The sequence below is a fragment of the Myotis brandtii genome, unplaced genomic scaffold (assembly GCF_000412655.1).
Source record: "Myotis brandtii unplaced genomic scaffold, ASM41265v1 scaffold182, whole genome shotgun sequence".
Classification (NCBI taxonomy): Eukaryota; Metazoa; Chordata; class Mammalia; order Chiroptera; family Vespertilionidae; genus Myotis; species Myotis brandtii.
This window is the reverse complement of record NW_005356751.1, coordinates 689754-707968: the sequence shown is the minus strand read 5'-3', so window position 1 is coordinate 707968 and position 18215 is coordinate 689754. Positions and strand designations below refer to the sequence as shown.

Here is an 18215-nt window from a genome sequence, read left to right as displayed (position 1 = left end):
GGGGAACGTTGGCTTCCTCCGTCACTGAAGCAAGCAAGCCTCCTGTTTGCTTCAAGCTGCCTGGCTGCCGGCCGCCATCTTGGTTGGCAGTTAATTTGCATATTGCCCTGATTAGCCAATGGGAAGGGTAGCGGAGGTACAGCTAATTACCATGTTTCTCTATTATTAGATAGGATTATTAATCTTTATTGTTGGAAGCATTACATAGGTCCTCCTTTTCTCCCCATTAATCTCTTCCAGCCCGCTCCCTAGATCCTATTTTAGACAAACCAACTATAATGGACTTTTTTTTTTAATCCTCACCTAAGGATATATATTTTTTTGAGGGGGGGTAATTGATTTTCAGAGAGAGGGAAAGACAGAGAGAAACACCGATGTGAGAGAAACACATCAATTGGTTGCCTCCTGCACAAGCCCTGACCAGGGCCCCCGGGGCTGGGGAGGAGCCTGCAACCTAGGTACATGCCCTTAGCCAGAATCAAACCCAGGACCCTTCAGTCTGCAGGCTGATGCTTTTTCCACTGAGCCAAATTGGCCAGGGAACGGACAATTTGGGAGAATTTGAATTTTAACTGGGAATTATATATATTAAAGAATATAATTAGCCCAAGCTGGTTTGGCTCAGTGGATAGAGCGTTGGCCTACAGACTGAAGGGTCCCTGGTTCTATCTCTCTCCCCCTTTCCCTTCCTCTCTATTGATTTCAAAGAGATAGAAACATCAATGAGAGAGAATCATTGATAGGCTGCCTCCTGCACGCCCTCTACTGGGAATCAAGCCCGCGCAACCCGGGCATGTGCCCTTGACTGGAATCGAACCCGAGACCCTTCAGTCCATAGGCCGACACTCTATCCACTGAGCCAAACCAGCTAGGGATATATATATATATTCTTTTTTTTTTAAGAATATAATTATATAATTTATCTTGGTTAAATGTGAAATGTTACTTTGACTAAAAAAAAACCCCCGAAGTTCTTATTTTAAAAAGATGTACATTGTAGCCTTGGCTGGCGTGGCTCAGTGGTTAAAGTATCAGCCTGGGCACTGAAGGGTATTGGGTTTGATTCCTGGTCAAGGGCACATACCTGGGGTGCTGATTTGATCCCCAGCCCTGGTCAGGGTGCATGCCGGAGGCAACCAATCAATGGGAAAAATATCCTCTGGTGAGTACTAGCAACAACAAAAAGATGTACACGGAAGCTAAAAAATAAACAGCCAACTCTCCCCTTCCCCATCCCGGAAAACGTTTTGAGTCCTTAAAAAGAAGGTTTACAAGCTCAGGGCAGGGTCTTAGGGCTGTGCTATGCTTTCATTTTCATTGTGGTTAAAAGCAAGCGTCATCATTGACAACTGGGGGGGGGGGGGGGGGTGTAGGGCAGAAATGACAGTGACTCAAAATGTTTGCAGCCCTGCATGGCTGCCTTTCTTGAGTTGCCTGTGTGGGTATTGAGTTCCTGTCTTACGTTTTGCACTGTCAGCAGTCCGTGTGTTACCTAAAGACACGGAGTTTGCATCACAGTAGTGAAGCCTGCTCACCCACATCCTGCCACATTCAGCTGCAGAGGTGGCAAGAAGCTCCAAAGCAATACACACGGCCTGCCCCCAACACCGCGACCTGTGCTCTGGGCCTCAGCATATTGTGGGTCAAAGTGAAGTGCATGCACTCAGGTTGGGCGGGAAGGCGGATGTGAGTCACATGGGCCTTCAGGGTCCTCTCCAGCATCCAGACTTCAGAATCACGCCTGAGCCTCTACATTCTAAGGAGTCCTTTCTCAGGAGGGACCATTGAGAAGAACCACCTATGATCTGGGCCCTCCCGCTTCCTAAGACTCCCACAGTGATGGCTGCCCTCAGTGGCCCCAACCTGGGCCTGGACCAGAAACTCAAGAACAGCTCCTGTTGGAACTGATTCTCTAAGCGCATCCCTGTCAGTCCTAATATCTCTCAAGCCTAGGCCCCAGGGATCCCTGCTGCTCCTGGCTGGTTCTGAAGGCCATGTCCTTGCACACAGCCTTCCAGCCTGCTGCTTTGCAGAATGAGCTGTGAGGGTGGGGGTGGGGGAGTTTTGGGAGGCCAGGCGAGAGCTGTTAACTGAGTATTTTAATACTGGTGGGGAGCTCTCTGAGCTGGCACCACCATGCCCATCTGTCCATTAGCAGAAGGCTATGGATTAGGAGTGGCAGAAAGGGTATCTTTAAATAGATTTTTTTGTTTGTTTGGTTTCAGGCCTAGCGATTGAGGTCACTCTGGGAGAAGCGGCAGGAGCAGCAGGAAGCTCTGGTCAGAAGCTTGGGGTTTTACATTCTATGATCATATCCTCCCACTTCCATGGGGAAAAGAAAGGGTTCGCTGGGTGGGGTTGTAGAATGAGGAACAAAAGTTCTCAGTCTAGGAAAATCAGAATATAGCACATTTTAAAATACATGTTTTCTAGTCTTAACCATTGCAGGGAAGTCTCAGCTTAGTTACTGCAACTCAATCCATCAGGTGAACCTTGGTGCCCACGCCAGAAATCAACCTGGATTCCTGCCCCTTTGAGCCCGGTCCTTCACAGATAAAAGGCAGGAGCTTAGATGGGCTTAAGCTCTGTGGAAGGAGTTGAGGGAGGACTGGACTCTCCAAAGTCTGGTTTTAAATCCTACCTCTGGCACTTGATGGCTGTGGTATGTTAAACAAGTCTCTTGCCCCACCTGGGGCCCAGCAACTCCTAAAGAGAGCTGAGATAACTCAGGTCTTAGACTTTGATGGGAGCAGTTCTGGGATTTGAGAGAGAAGACAGAGGAGAAAAAGATTTGAGTGGCATTCCTTCCAGGCCTACAATTCTATGAAAAAAACCACCACCAACAAAAAATTGGCAATAGTCTTATTTAAAAATTATTGAAGTTCTTATACTATTAATGATTTATTGTTTCTTTGTAATTAATTCTTTGGAATTTAGAAATTTGCAGGTCACCTTTGTTATTCGGTAACTGTGGGGCATCAGCATCTCAGCGGAGGTGACGCCTCACGCTCCTTCCTGACGCCCCAGGCTGGGGTGGGGCCAGGGACGGGTGGACAATTTTGCCTAAAAGCCTTACATCACTGTTTACAAGTTCTTTCCTCCATGCTTCATCACTTAAGTGCCCATAAAAATGGCATCTCCCTGTAGTCGGGGAAGTGTCATTGTTTTACCTCCCTCCCACTGTTCAATCTCAGCTGTTTTCCTTCCTGCGTTTTTCTGATGAGAAACCGGTCAAGTGCTGCCACCTACTGGTCTAGGTATATATAACTAAGGAGCCGTGCTATGGAAAATGTTAAAACAGGTTTCTAAGACAACCTGCTGTGTTGCTTCTTTTCACATTACTCTGTTAGCAACCAACCTATGAAGCAAAGAAGGGGTCCACACCTGTACTTTCAGGGAAAAATGAATCTGAACGTAGTTGTTTAAATCAAAGATTTAAAACATTTTTATGTTGAAATAATTTTAGACAGAAAAGTTGTACAAATAGTATAGGGAGTTCCATTTACCCTTTGCCCAGCCCCCCTAATATTAACATCTTACATAATCATAGTGCAATTACTGAAACCAAGAAGTTAACATTGATACAATACACTACAAACAGTACAAAGTATCTGATCCGAGCTTCTTCTACTCTACACACTTATTTGAATTTTGACCGTTTTCCCACTAATGGCCGTTTTCTTGTCCAGGATCTGGTCCAGGATCTCATATTGCCTTGTCTCTATAGAAGCGTAATATGCTAATTAGACCGGACAGCCGAACGACCTTCCAGACATCATTCCAGACGTCCTTCCGGACGAAGCTGCAACGGCGAGGGCCAAGACAAAGGCGATGAGAGGCAATCAGGCAGGCATGCAGAGTGGTTAGGGGCAATCAGGCAGGCAGGCCAGTGGTTAGGAGCCAGTGGTCCCAGATTGCGAGAGGGATGTCGGACTGCTGGTTTAGGCCCAATCCTGCAGGGGTCCTGGATTACGAGAGGGTGCAGGCTGGGCTGAGGGACCCACCCCCTCCCCGCCCCATGCATGAATTTCATGCACTGGGCCTCTAGTCAATGATAAGACTGCCTTCTGCACGCCCCCACCGGGGATCAAGCCTGTAACCAGGTATGTGCCCTGATTGCGAATGGAACCATGACCTCCTCGTTCATAGGTTGATGCTCAAGCACTGAACCACACTGACTGGACACTTAGCATAATTCATTAAGGTTCATTCATGTTGTAGCATGTGTCAATTCTTTTTATACCTGAATAATAGCCCTGTATATGGACATACCACATTTTGTTTATCCATTAACTAGTTAATGAACATTTGACTTGTTCCCATTTTTTGGCTATAATAACCAATGATGCTATAAACATTTGTGTGCAGGTTTTTGTATGAGCATATGTCTTTAGTCATTTTGGTTATATACCTACAAGTAGTATTGCTGGATCAAATGGTAATTCATGGCTAAATTTTTGAGGAACTGCCAGATGTTAGCTCTGAACTTTATTCTTTAAATCTTTATTGTTGGAAGTATTACGTATGTCCTCTTTTTAGCTGTGAACTTTTTATAGATGTGTTTTTATCACATTGAGGACGTTCCCTTCTATTTCTAGTTTGTTGAGAGTTTTTATCATGAAAAAAGACTGATCTTTGTCAAATGTTTTTCCTACATCTTTTATGATGATAATGTGGATTTTGTTCCTTATTGTATTAACATGGTATTTTACATTAAATCATATTCAGATATTAAACCAACCTTGCATTTTTAGGATGAGTGGATTATTTCAGGCAAGGACAGCTTTCCTAAGGGGAGGGCAGGGGTTTTATCAGGTGGATTACCTTGCTAGTGCTGATCAGGAAACTGTAGACCAGTGGTTCTCAACCTTCCTAATGCCGCGACCCTTTAATACAGTTCCTCATGTTGTGGTGAACCCCAACCATAAAATTATTTTCGTTGCTACTTCATAACTGTAATTTTGCTACTGTTATGAATCGTAATGTAAATATCTGATATGCAGGATGTATTTTCATTGTTACAAATTGAACATAATTAAAGCATAGTGATTAATCACAAAAACAATATGTAATTATATATGTGTTTTCCGATGGTCTTAGGCGACCCCTGTGAAAAGGTCGTTAGATCTCCAAAGGGGTCGCGACCCACAGGTTGAGAACCGCTGCTGTAGACTGATTGGCTTAAAATTCCACTCCTGGGAGAGGCTGAAACTGCGATGAGGTTAGGGATTAAGTCTTGGTAGGATTTAACAAAAGGGATTCCATTTTGTGTTTGTTGTTTCTTTTTAATTAAATCTTTATCATTAAAAGCATTACATATGTCCCCCTATTTCCCCCATTGACCCCTTCTACTCTGCCCTCGCCCCCCACCCCAGGCCTTCACTACCCTATTGTCTGTGTCCATGGGTTATGCATATATGCGTACAAGTTCTTGGATGGTCTATTCTATGCTTCTATGTCTCTGGCTCTATTTTGTTCATCAGTTTATTTTGTTCATTATACTCCACAGCACATACCCTCTGAGATTATTCCTTACAAAATATCTGCCCATCACCACGCCTCCCTGTTTCATGTTTGCAACTATCTATTTTACATCTCCAGTGAACTGACCTAAAGACAATTGCAGAGTGGACATGTCGGTTGGCTTTCTCAGGGATCCCAGATAACATCCCAGGATGTTCTCCATGTGTGAACTCAGAAGAGGGCACGTGAACGCTCTTCCCTGATCGCAGTTCACTGTGCCCAGTCCAGGCCCTCAGGACCTCTGTATTTTACCCTGTGGAGAAACAGACGTGGCACGATAAAAATAACCACGGAGAAGCTACAAAGGTCGGAAAAACCTAGGAGTTCTAAAGGCTGTTAGCAGGGCCATGTGGTTGTGGCTGCCTTCCTGAGAGGGCTCCTGGCCCTCAGCTCTGCGGCTTCAGCTTTAGGGCGGAGCGGATGGCAGAGGAAGGACCTCCAAAAAGCCACTCCTACGTAAAAGCAATGGCAACATGGGCAAAGTCATCAAAACCAACGTTTGCCGAACTCTGGAATTAACCACAGGCTTGCAACATGCTGAGGAATGTTATTGAAGAAAAAATAGCTGAATCTTAGTGATACAGCTAGCTTCATGTTATTTTCATCGGTGCTAGTCCCAGCTGTGTCCCTTCTTGGTTCTGTGGTACCTTGAAAAGGAACAACCCTGGAAACAGACTGAAAACCAACAGATGGGATAAGAGTTCTCCCAAAACACTCTTCTCAGAATTATTATTATTGTTATTATTATTATTTTATTTTATTAGAGAGAGTGGAAGGGGGGGAGAGACAGAGAGAAACATCGATGTGAGAGAGACACATCTGATTGGTTGCCTCCTGACCATAGCCCAGGATTGAGCCTGCAACCAAGGTATGTGCCCTTGACAGGAATTGAACCCGAGACCCTTCAGTCTATGGGCTGACACATTAACCACTGAGAAAACTGACTAGGGCTCAGAATTATTATTTGATCCATCTGGAGGTTCCCTCAAAAGCTCCATTCACAGTGCCCTTTCTTTCTTCCTTCCTTTCTTTCTTTCTTTCTTTCTTTCTTTCTTTCTTTCTTTCTTTCTTTCTTTCTTTCTATTTAACCTAACTCAGAGCTTGCTCAATTTCCAAAACCCTCTTGTCTCTGGAGAATTCATCAAGAACAACCAGTAACAATTGCCTAATCTGCAGCTGCCTGAGACACTGGCCACAGTGGAGGAAAACAAGAAACTCACCAAAAATCTTAAAAGGCAAAGCTGGGAATGAGACACCCATAAAGAACTTTGATGAGCTCTGACGTATTTCTGGGAATCGGAACATCTTTATGCACCTGTGAGGGATAATTGCCTTTCCTTAAAGTCAACTAATTATGAACAATAATAACATGCACAGAATACCATCACAACACCTAGATTAGTGTTCGGTTGAATAACTGGGGACTAGAGACCAGCCTGGTTGACACATGAAACTGACCATATCCGGAGAGAACAGAACTATAGAGGAGCAAGGTGTCTATGGCCTAGTAAGATAACGTTGGTATTAATCCTGCTGGGGCAGAACATCCCTCTGGTAGGTTACACAGCTAGCAATCAGCACACCGGGAATTCCAAGCCTCCTTTCTCTCTTCCTGAAACCAGGCCTCTTTATATATATATATAACTTTTACTTGTTTGTTTACATTTATGAAACAAATATATATTATATTTATATTCAGCAACAAAATCAAGAATTTCCATTTTGGGGAAGAAATAAACATTTTGGGTTTAGAAAATGGCTTGCTGAGAAAATAAATTTGACAAGTAACAATTTGGGTGTCTTATCTACGGGTTATTCTCCTTCAAATGCATGGCTTTGTTACTCCTTCCACTTATAATTTAAAAAGTAAGCATTTTAAACAAAGAAAAATAAAACATCTTCATCTTAAGAAACCAGGCCTCTTGACCAATCACTGCGCTTTACTAAATAGAAGAAGATGTAATTTCCCAGCCCCCCTGTTACAGAATAGCAAGAAGCTAGGAAAATTCCGGGGCAGGAGGAATAGAGAAAGTGAGACAAGAAAATTAAACAAAGCCAAGCAGTTTGGACAGCTTGCAGCTGGTTTGTACTACCAAGCCATTATCTTCCCCACACCAAGGACACTTTAGAACAATGGTTAGAAAAGCCTTGCTAAGGAGAGAATGCAGGAAAAGAGGGGGGAAGAGGAAAGGAAAAGGGGCAGTTTTATTTCACTCCCTAAACAGAGAAGCCAGCAGTCTCGGGGTTTGGCAAGATAACATTGCCAGGTGCTCCTCACAAATCCTGGGAAGGCCACAACAAAGTAAAAGGGGGACCTTGAAAATTAATCTGCACCAAGATATCCAGCAGAGGAATTAAAAAATCTACAGACAGAAAAGTATATAAGGTAGAAACCCCCCACCCCACTCGCTCCTCAGATTAGCTGAGTGAGCAGATCCTCGCTTTATGTCGGAGGATAGATTTGTTTGCCTTGCTTCTTTAATAAATTTGCATGCTTTACTTTCTTTTTTAAAATATATTTTTATTTAAAAAAATATTTTTTTAATTGATTTCAGAGAGAAAGGGAGAGGGAGTGAGAGAGAGAAGCATCAATGATGAGAGAGAATCATTGATCAGCTGCCTCCTGCACGCCCCACACTGGGGATCGAGTCTACAACCTGAGCATGTGCCCTGACCAGGAATCAACTCTGACCTCTTGGTTCATAGATCAATGTGCCTGTGCCCCAACCAGGACCGGGATGGAACCTGCAACCCAGGTACATGCCCTTGTCCAGGAATTGAACCCACCACCCTTTGGTGCACAGGCCAATGCTCTATAACATGCTTTACTTTCTTAATAAATTCACTTTATCATAACGCAATCATCTGGAGTCACTCATTGGAATTCATTCACAGGAGAAGACAAGAACCGAGGAAGGGACAGCCCTCTCCCTCTGATGTGGGGGGCTGTCCGGTAACATCTTTTCCGGTGTTTTGGTTGCCTGTAACACCTCCAACACCCCATCGCCTAAGACAGACTGACAGACAGACACCCGCCCCCACACACAAACACATTATTTTACTGGAGAGGACTTCTTAAGGTTATCTTCTCTAATAATCATTTTCTTTCTTCTGAGAGTCAATCAGGTTAATATAATGGCTAACATCTACAAATAGAACACCACACTTCCATTTGAAAACTTCCTCCTGTTCCACTAGAGAACACCTCTTTCTTCTCCTGCCCCTTTAATCTTTCTTTCTTTATTTAAAAAAATGTTTTTATTGACTTCAGAGAGGGAGAGAGAGATAGAAACATCAATGGTGAGAGAGAATCATTGATCAGCCACCTCCTGCACGCCCCACACTGGGGATCGAGCCTGCAACCCAGGCATGTGCCCCAACCGGGAATCAAACTGTGACCTCCTGGTTCATAGGTAGATGCTCAACTACTGAGCCATGCTGGCCAGGCAGTTACTAGTAATCTCTCTTTAAAACATGGTCCTGGCTTTAGTTTGCAAGCATGTTGTCCTCTCAGCTTCACCCTTCCTCCAAAGAAAGTCCATTAGTCATTCCTGAGGTTTACAAAGAGAATAAAACAAAAGAAGACAAGAATTGTCTAAATTTAAAGTGCTGGAAAATCCAACATTTTATTTACTACATTTTGGTGACTACATAAATGCTGAAACATTTTAACACTGAAAAGCATGATGGCATCATCACTTGCTTTTTTTTCTTTTTTTTTTTCTTTCTTTTTTTGCTTAGCAAACACAGCAGATGATATTGCACGGCATAAAGTGAGAACAGTAGCGAAGCTTAAAAAAAAAAAGAAAGGAACCTTAATGCAGTACAGGAAATACTCATAAACAAACCAGAATAACGCCTAATGCATTACACTTTTTGTTGCTACACACAAAAATACAGAAGAAGCATTGGACAGAGAGAAAGAGAGAGACAAAATATTAGCAAACAACCATAACTGGGTACAATAATCATTTCATCTGAAATGTAGATGCAACGTAGAAACTACCACTGCTTTCTAATTGACAAAGAAAATGACAGCAACATTTGTTTTTTTATCAAAAATCTAAGCCCCTCGTGGTTAGGTTGTTAAATTAATTTAATTATTTATTTACTTTTTCTCCCTCCCTCCCTCCCCGTTGCTAAGGAAGAACTCCCTCTGCTCTTGGAAGATTTTCTACTCTATTGACCTTTTTTTTTCAATTATTTTTATTTTATTTTATTTTATTTTTACCTGATGATTGTCTTAGGCACCCTCCTTACATAATAAACCATCAAGCTAACTTGAACAGGGAAAATGAGTCACACTCAAACAATAGCTAAAGTCAAAGGTGTATTGAAAAGAGAAGAGGGTTAAGCGGCGATCTCAGGGAGTAACAGGTGGGCTGACTTCAGAAGGGATGAGAAAACACAGGGAGATATGAAGACGATCACCGAAGCAAGTGGAAGACAATGTTTTAAAGTTTATTTTGTTAAAAAATACTCATCACGTGGTTCCAAAGGCATATCTAAAATGAGCCCACAATGATTATGTAATAAATGCAGAACATCCACCAAAAAATCGAGACTAACACAGAAACAGGAAACATGACCTTGTGCATACCACTCTGTTCAGCGTTTCACCGCTGAGGGTCCAAGTCTTCTCCCGCCACCACTCTCCTGGCTTTTCTGTAACTCACTGCACAGCATTTGCATGAAACACACATGATTAGTCAATGCTGACCAACAGAGCACTGAATGATCCTGCGACTCAGAGCAGACGTATTGCCCTATTAAAATACATAACGAGTACAAAAATGCTTCTAAGAAAGTGTAACATTTGACCCAGATTCTAAGCCCTCCCTTTCCTTCCCCACCCCAAACACCCCTGCAAAAGAAAAGAATGTAAATTTCTTGTATTGAGAGGAAAAGTATTTACATCTATGGATGTGTGCCATGTAGCTGAAGCAACTCTTACTTCAGCAAAAAGCACTGGGTCTGCTGAGGATGCTGCGAATCGGCTGAGAAGTCTGCGTGTGCTGATCTAAATGAACTTGGGGCCAAGTATCTGAACAGCCCGGGTGAAGGGGGCCCGAGGCCGGGGCCACCTCTAGTGTGTGGAAATGAAAACTAGTGGCAAGATGAAGAGTGAGAAGAGACAAACTCAAGTAGGCCTGGGGTACATTCGCCAGGTTCTCTGACATTTGAGGAGAATTGGTTAGGAATTGTGAGTAGCAGATTCCAAGAAACAGATGTGGGGTTGGAATATGTAACTGTGAAACATTTTCCTTAAACTGGACTAGTAATTGGGGCTGAACAATCATGTTTTGCTTCTTTCATGAGTCAGGGCAGATGGGCAGGAGCCAGGTCCGCTGCCCTCAGCCTGGACTTTCTCTGTAAGGGTGTGAAGCCATCGTATACTCCTCTCAGCTCTGCCAAAGGAACTGTGTTCATGCCCTGCCCCTGCCTTGAAGCAATTCAGAAACTTGGTGAAACTGAAGAGGATTTCCAAATTCAAGTTAGCTTGTCTCTTTGAGTTTTTACACTCTACTTCTCAGACCCGTGCGAATGGCAAAAAAAAAAAAAAAAAAGCAAAGTATCTCACAAATGCCAGTGCTTTGGAACATTAAACAAGTCTTAAATTCTTTGGAATTTCAGGTCTAACCTGCAAGGTAATCTTTTCTTTTAAAAAAAATTTAATAAGTTAAAGGAAGAACACGAATAATGCCTTTCTTCTTTCTAAGTGACAAAAAGGACGACCTTGAAACTCTCACTTTGGCATGTACACGTTTTCTGAGGGGGGCCTGGCAGTGTTCACAACACACACGGAAGTGCCTGCTAAGAAAAGCTAAAGCTACACCCTGCAGTGAAGAGAAGCTCTCGCCTTCAGCTCATCTTAGCATCAAGAACAAAAAGATTGTAACATAAAAGCTTTGGCCGTTTGGATTCTACTATATACATTTTAAAAACTACACAGTCATAAATTAAAGCAGTGATTAAATAAGCTCTTATAAAATGTACTTAAATTAAAAAAAATCACAGCACATTATAGAGAAAATAGAAACCAGTTTCACAAAAAAGAGATTATATATATATTTATATATATATGTTTTTTTTTACCCTGTGGAAACAAATTTACTACGAAACACAAAACTTTATAAGTAACCATCAAAATGAAAAGCATTTCTTATTCCATTCTTGCAGTTTTTACACAACCCTTAACCCACGCGGGGAACATATCCAGAAATTAAGTCTTCCTTGAGCAACAGAGCAGTTCTGCCAAGAAAATCAACCCCAAACCGAAGCAAGGAGGGGGCGGACATCCCAAACATACAAACTACAAAATAAATAAGAATTATAAAGTTGTTGTTGTTTTTTTTTTCAAAGTAACCTTAACAATTATCAAACTAGTAAGTTCTGCCTTATCACATAGACTCTCTATACAACGTAACCCTAAAACGTTATTACTATGAGGTATTTGGAGGAATTGGTAAAAGTGATGCACGGCCTGCCTGGTGAAGGGACTCGGTGAGGTGGGGGGACCTCAAGAGAGAACGAGGAGGAGGAGCTTTGGTTTCTCAGCAAGAAATTGGGGGAAAAAAGTCATCCTTTGGTATCAAAGAAAGTTTCATTGCATGGTTGCACGGAAAAAGCACCACGGTGAATAATTATTCCTTTTTTTTTTTTCCTTTTCTTTCCATTAGTGGCCTTTCTAAGAGGCTGAGGTATTCAAAGAGTATAAGGTGAGAGAGGTCAACAGCGGTTTAACACTTTGGTTCAAGCAAGGCACTCGTCCTAGGAGTTTACAAAGTTTGCAACATGTTTGCCTAGAGATTTACAAGTAGAACTAGCAGTCATAAGAGTAGTATTTCCTAATGTTGTCATTGTTGTGGTATCATTATTATTAAGAATGAAGACAAGTTTACACACTGAGTGAAGAGTGAGGAGGGGCGAGGAGGTGGGAGAAGGGTCGGGGTGGAGTTCCCTCTGCAGACGGAGGCCGTGCATGAAAATATCTTTGGTATTCTTTGGTATCATATCAATGTGATTAAAATCACCAATGGAAATCGAGTGAGGTAGCGTCTTTGGTTCACACTATAAATAGTAGATCTTTACACTTTTTTTTTCTTTTTTTCTTTTCTTTCTTTTTTTTTTCTTTTTTTTTTAACACGTGGAAGTAGCTATTTCTTACCTTCTGCTTCTTTGTCCTTCCTATTTAGGAAATAGTTACCAAATGCACTGTAAAGCTAACCACACCACAAGAATAATCCAGAAGGCCAGTCGCATCTCAAAACGGCCTCTGGTGTTTGAATGCACCCTAAACAGCTAGATAGGAAAGGGAGAAGTGCTTTCTCTTTGTTTGCTAAATGCATAGTTTTCATCCTTTATGTACAAAGAAGAGAGGATCTTTTTGAGGGAAAATGCCTTTATAGCTCATGTGAAAATGTCCTAGGACTCTTTGGTATAGTAAAGTTTGGATTTAACCTGCAAAGATGGGTCATTCACCTGGGGTAGCAATGTGGGGGAGGGGATGGGAGGAGTGGAGAATAAGTCCAAACATAGCATAGTGCTTTTACTTTTGTTCCTGGAAAATTAATTATGCTTTTTGGGGGGATGGAGGCAGAGTGAGTGACATGTTCAGTTAGAACTTCCCCACACATTTTCTTTGGTTTTTGGGGCCTATTCCAGCTGCATCCAGGGACCGGAACACTCAGTTCTTGGCACCCAGAATTCTTTTACCTGAACATTTACCGAAGTCTGGGCTTTTGGGGTGTCCAGACCTCCCACTCTTTCTCTTGGCTCCCTTTCAGGGAAGCATTTGGTCATGAGAGGACATAAATGATTTATGGCCAAAACCAGTCTAATTTCCATTCTGTGAAAAAAACAAACAAATCCAAAATGTGTTATTTGAAGTGCAGTTTTGGAATAAATATACATACAAATGAAATAGTGAGATGTGTTTTTAGGTGAATTTTGTTCAAGGGCCGGGAAATGATGGGTGAACAAAAGCATGTGACCTTGGTTATGTTGGGTTTAGAACCTGAGCCGTAAATTAGTGAGACAGGAACGGAAGCATTTCCTCTCTCTGTGGCAAGTCAGAAGCAGAACAGAAGCAGTCATACTTGATGGGAGAAGTGTATTGCTTGTGAGAAGCTGAGTTTGTCCATTGTGATTTCTCAGAAGCAGAGGTTGTGAAGATGCTTAAACAGTCAAGTAAAACATTGCTTTTCAGGCTTGGATTTGTGCATCTGTTTGTGAGAAAATATATCTCTAGGCCCTGAAATTGCATAATGGGTGCACATTCAATGCTGGTATGAAAATTATCTTTGGTGTTAGCAAATAGAATCACTGGTTATTTTTCAAAAAAAGCATGGTGAGAATATTAAAAATGCAGTAATAGTCTTTGAGATTGTGTCTACACAGTACCAAAAGAATTGGTTGAACACTTAAAATGCAGTTAGATTAACTGGGTAGGGTCATGTAGTAAAATCAAAGCAAAAAAAAGTGGTCACCTGAATTCTACTTTTGTTTTTCCTGGGGCATTGACTTTGGTAAGATTGGGTGTAGACACAGCTTGAATCTCCCTGATTTTAAAATTCTCAGATTTTAAATAAATAAGGTTTTCCTCCCTGCTAAATTATAAGTATATTATGTAGCTGTACCCATCGTCCCCTCTATTCCTGGAAAGAGAAAACATTAATCAGTTTTTTCCTTTTATTTTATGTCATTGACAAGATTAAATTTTTAGCAAATCTTGGAGGGTGGCCATTTAAATGGTATCTTTTAATAGCTGTATTGTAATTGTGCCATGTTTAGAAGGGAAATTTTTAAGCTGGAATTTGGGGAGAGAGAAAGAAAACGGACAACATGTGTCAAGGCAAATACGTCCTTTCATGAAAGGGGGAGTATGTGCCAGCTTCCTTTCCTCCTCCAGCAGACACGAAGGAGACAGGTGGCTGGCTGGTGCGGCCTCCTCTCTCCAGGTGCCTGCCTCTTCTAGACCTAGACAAGATGGTTTAATGTTTTAAAGCATTTTAATGACTCTCAATAAACACCTTATTGTTGAGATAACATTTAATTTTATATTCCTAGTTAGATGTGCTAATTAACCAAGACTATGTAGTTCTTTACCCAATAGTACAAAAGACATCCACTTATATGAGTGATAATTCAATGGAATTCAGAGAGAATTTGGGGAGGGGGGGGAATCAAATGATTCACTTGGGTACTACTAGTACAACTGTATTATCTTTTGCTTTTGTTTTTTTGTTTGTTTGTTTGTTTTTTCCTTTTTGCCTTGATTTCTATAGGCCTGGTTAAGTGATTTGGGAAAATAGGAATTTAAATGTTTATATTTGGAGGTTCAGGTCTAGTTTTTACATGTCCCTGTTAGAGAGTGGAATCTATGTTATAAAATGTCCAGCTTACTGCAGTAGCAGGAAAGAATGTGGTACGCTCCGGGGGCTGTGCTGAAGGAAGTAAACAGCTGAGGACTCTGGCTTTTTCTACATCCCACCGTTCTTGGGTGGACCTGCTGTTTTTATTCATGTCCAAGTCATCAAATGTTTGAGATTAGCAATTAAATAAGTTTGATTGTATTGTTAGAATTATTCAAATGTTAGATAGTTCATTTTAATAATAAAATTGGTCGGCTCTCTTTGAGTGTTTATAAAATATTTTTAAAAGATATGTGGTGTCAAAGGCATGAAGCAAATTTGTCAAATTAATCTAAGTATGGAGTCCTTTAATTCCATGGTCTTTTTACCGAAAAGCATTGCTTTAAACAAATTTTCTAATTTAGTTACCTGCCCTGTGTGAACTTAGTTTTCTAGTTTATAAATGGGATCCTACTTTGGCAGAATCCCCAGGTTTTTCCAGCTATAAACAGATTCTGGAATCATGTCATATGTCTACCTCAGTGACATTTATGGGTCCCGAAAGGGAGTGTGCCACCTGGGCGTACATGCATCCTGCATCGAACTCTCTATTATGGTAGCAATTGCTTCCCTGGAGCGACATTCTTTCTTGCCAGTTCTGAAAACAAATATTTCAAATGCTTTAAGAGTCATAAATAATAGTCATGATTCTACGTGGCATGTGTATTACAGCTAGATCAGTTCATATGTATAACTTTACATAGTATCTTGTGTAAAAATAGCTTTGGTTATTAAAATCATTGCAATAAAATACCTGCGTTATAATATTAAGTGTGTTCTTTGGTACCTAGGTGATTTTTTTTTTAAATGGATGGACTCTTATTTCATTTCTTAAAAAATATCTGAACAGTCCTTAACAAACAAAGAGAATGCACGAGTTTAGGTGTCATTCAAATTTTCCTTGCTGGGTTTGAATCTGCATTTAGGTTGTGGGCCTGGCAGGTTCAAACAATAGGCTAGACGAGCGACATCACATCCTAATCCAATGAACTCAGACAACCCCACATTGATGGTTGCTCTCCTACAGCACAACCCTTCCTGAAGGCCCGCCCTAAGTCCCTGACCACCCACTGGTAGTGGTGATGGTGGTGGTGGTGGTGGTGGTGTGTGTGTGTGTGTGTGTAGTGCACGCACCCACACGCAGTACTGAGACACCATACACCTTTGTGGCGCGGTGGAACAGGTGAGAAAGTCTGATCTTAAAAGATGTCCACTCAATGGCTCAAAATCACTGCTCCAAACCACGAAACAGCCAAGCACAGCGAGAAGGATCGTGGATCGAAGGTGTGAGACCCAGTGGTGTTTTCCTGCTCATAACTTTTCTTGCCAAGTCGTCGCCCCGCTGAAGTGTGTGTCTCCGAACAAAGTCAGAATGCAGGTGAGCTAAGTCTTTGGTTTCTTTGGACTATAAATAACACTTTTTTTTTTCCTTCTTCAAATATTTCTAAGTATAAACCTGCTATGTTGAGGTCCTTGTCTTTTAAAAATTTCTTTTATTTAAAGCTTTTCCACCGAGGTTTTAGTTCGTGGTTATTCCTTCATGCTTTGGTACAAGTGCTTGATGAAGATGAGTTGCCTGAATTGGAGCTGCCCTCGTCCTGCCATTTGTCCAGGCTCCTCCTCCGCGCGTTCATGAAGAAGTTGCTGACGGTGCTCAGCTCCAACCCCAGCTGCTGGGAAATGGTGATCTGCAATTCTTTGGATGGACGCTTGTTTTCCTTGAATATTGCGTGTAGAGTTCGACGCTGGACGTCTGTGAAGACCAGCCTGGGCTTTTTGGGGGTGTTGCCTCTATCCTTCCCGTGCTCTTGCTCTTTTCTTTTGCACGCTGCAAAGAAACACAGAGGCCGTTAGAACAAACTGCCTGGGAAGAGCCGGAGTGGACAGGCGCAGCCAAGAAGACGTGTTAGCCGTTCCACACGCCTGCTTTCTGCCTGCTGACCTCTGATTTCAGCACCATGGTGGGCTGGCAGGGAAGTGTAACAAAACGATGGAGAATTAGGAGGAGGTGGAGTTCTGGCTTTGAGGCTTTGACCGTATCTGCATTTTATCTGTGGCAAATCAGTTAACCCTACCTGGGCCTCCCAGTCCTCATCTGTAGAATATAGGGTTTGGGCTAAACAAACTTATTGTTTGAATTTTTTATCACCATCTGCAAAATGGATATAAGAATACCTAGAGCTGGCTGGGTGGTGGTAAGGATATAGGAAATAGTATAGAGGGTGTTCCAAAAATATGTATACCCATGCTTTGACTCATTATAAAGGCAATGTGGTGTCTGGCTTGCTGTACTCTGATATGAACTCCAGCCGCACTGAGAGCCAGGTGGGCGTCTTCCTCGTGGAGGTTGGGACTGTTGCCCTTTCATATCCCCTCAACCCTGCAGTTGGCTGCCCAGCCTATTGCCGTCTCCCGCTCCACCTCCTGGCTCTTTGTGGTCTAGGTTCTCAATTCCTTACGAGATGGCTCACCATCTCTGACTAGATGCAGCCTCTGTGCTCTCCCCAGGTAGCCCTGCTCCTCTGCCTGTCCCTACCTTTCGTTCCTAACTGCTCCAGATCCCAGATTTCAGAGTTCCCCTAAGACAGCGGTTCTCAACCTTCTGGCCCTTTAAATACAGTTCCTCATGTTGTGACCCAACCATAAAATTATTTTCGTTGCTACCTCATACTGTAATGTTGCTACTGTTATGAATCATAATGTAAATATCTGATATGCAGGATGGTCTTAGGCGACCCCTGTGAAAGGGTCGTCCGACCGCCAAAGGGGTCGCAACCCACAGGTTGAGAACCGCTGCCCTAAGACCTTAAGTGCACATTAGCACAAATTAGCTCAGCAATCAGATCAGCTGGAAAGCTACTGGGTGAAGGCTGAAGAAGCTTCCAGCCTTTGGAGTCCAATCTAGGGTATCCAAGTATTTTTTTTTTAACCATATGCTACTTAGTAAAACAATGATTTGAGTGTAGACTCCTAATACTATTTGTTTATAAAGTATATGCATGTATATATACATGTGTACTACTATGTTATGTGCATTATAAAGCATATATGAAATATAGGAAACTTGAAAAAAGGTAAAATAAAAATAAAGAGACACAGGAATTCTCTTCTACAGATGCATCGGCCTGCCCATGCCTTCGAGTGCATTCACCCCCCTGAAGGAACCACTGACCTAGTCAGAAAACACAGGGTAAGAATTTCAGACTGAACATGAGGGGAGACCTCACTCATAAAAGATAGATTTGGGGGCAAGTCAGGCCACATGGTACCTTTCATGAC

General features: G+C 42.1%; 1 protein-coding gene across 1 annotated transcript in view; it reads right to left on the bottom strand.

Moving 5' to 3' along the window:
* Positions 1 to 12208: 12208 nt before the first annotated feature.
* ONECUT1 (one cut homeobox 1) overlaps positions 12209 to 18215 on the bottom strand; it is a 45161-nt gene continuing 39154 nt past the window's right edge. The window contains exon 3 of the mRNA XM_005863980.2: positions 12209 to 16764. Within this exon, the coding sequence (XP_005864042.1) occupies positions 16475 to 16764 (290 nt within the window). The 3' untranslated portion in view covers positions 12209 to 16474. The remainder of the gene's footprint in view (positions 16765 to 18215) is intronic.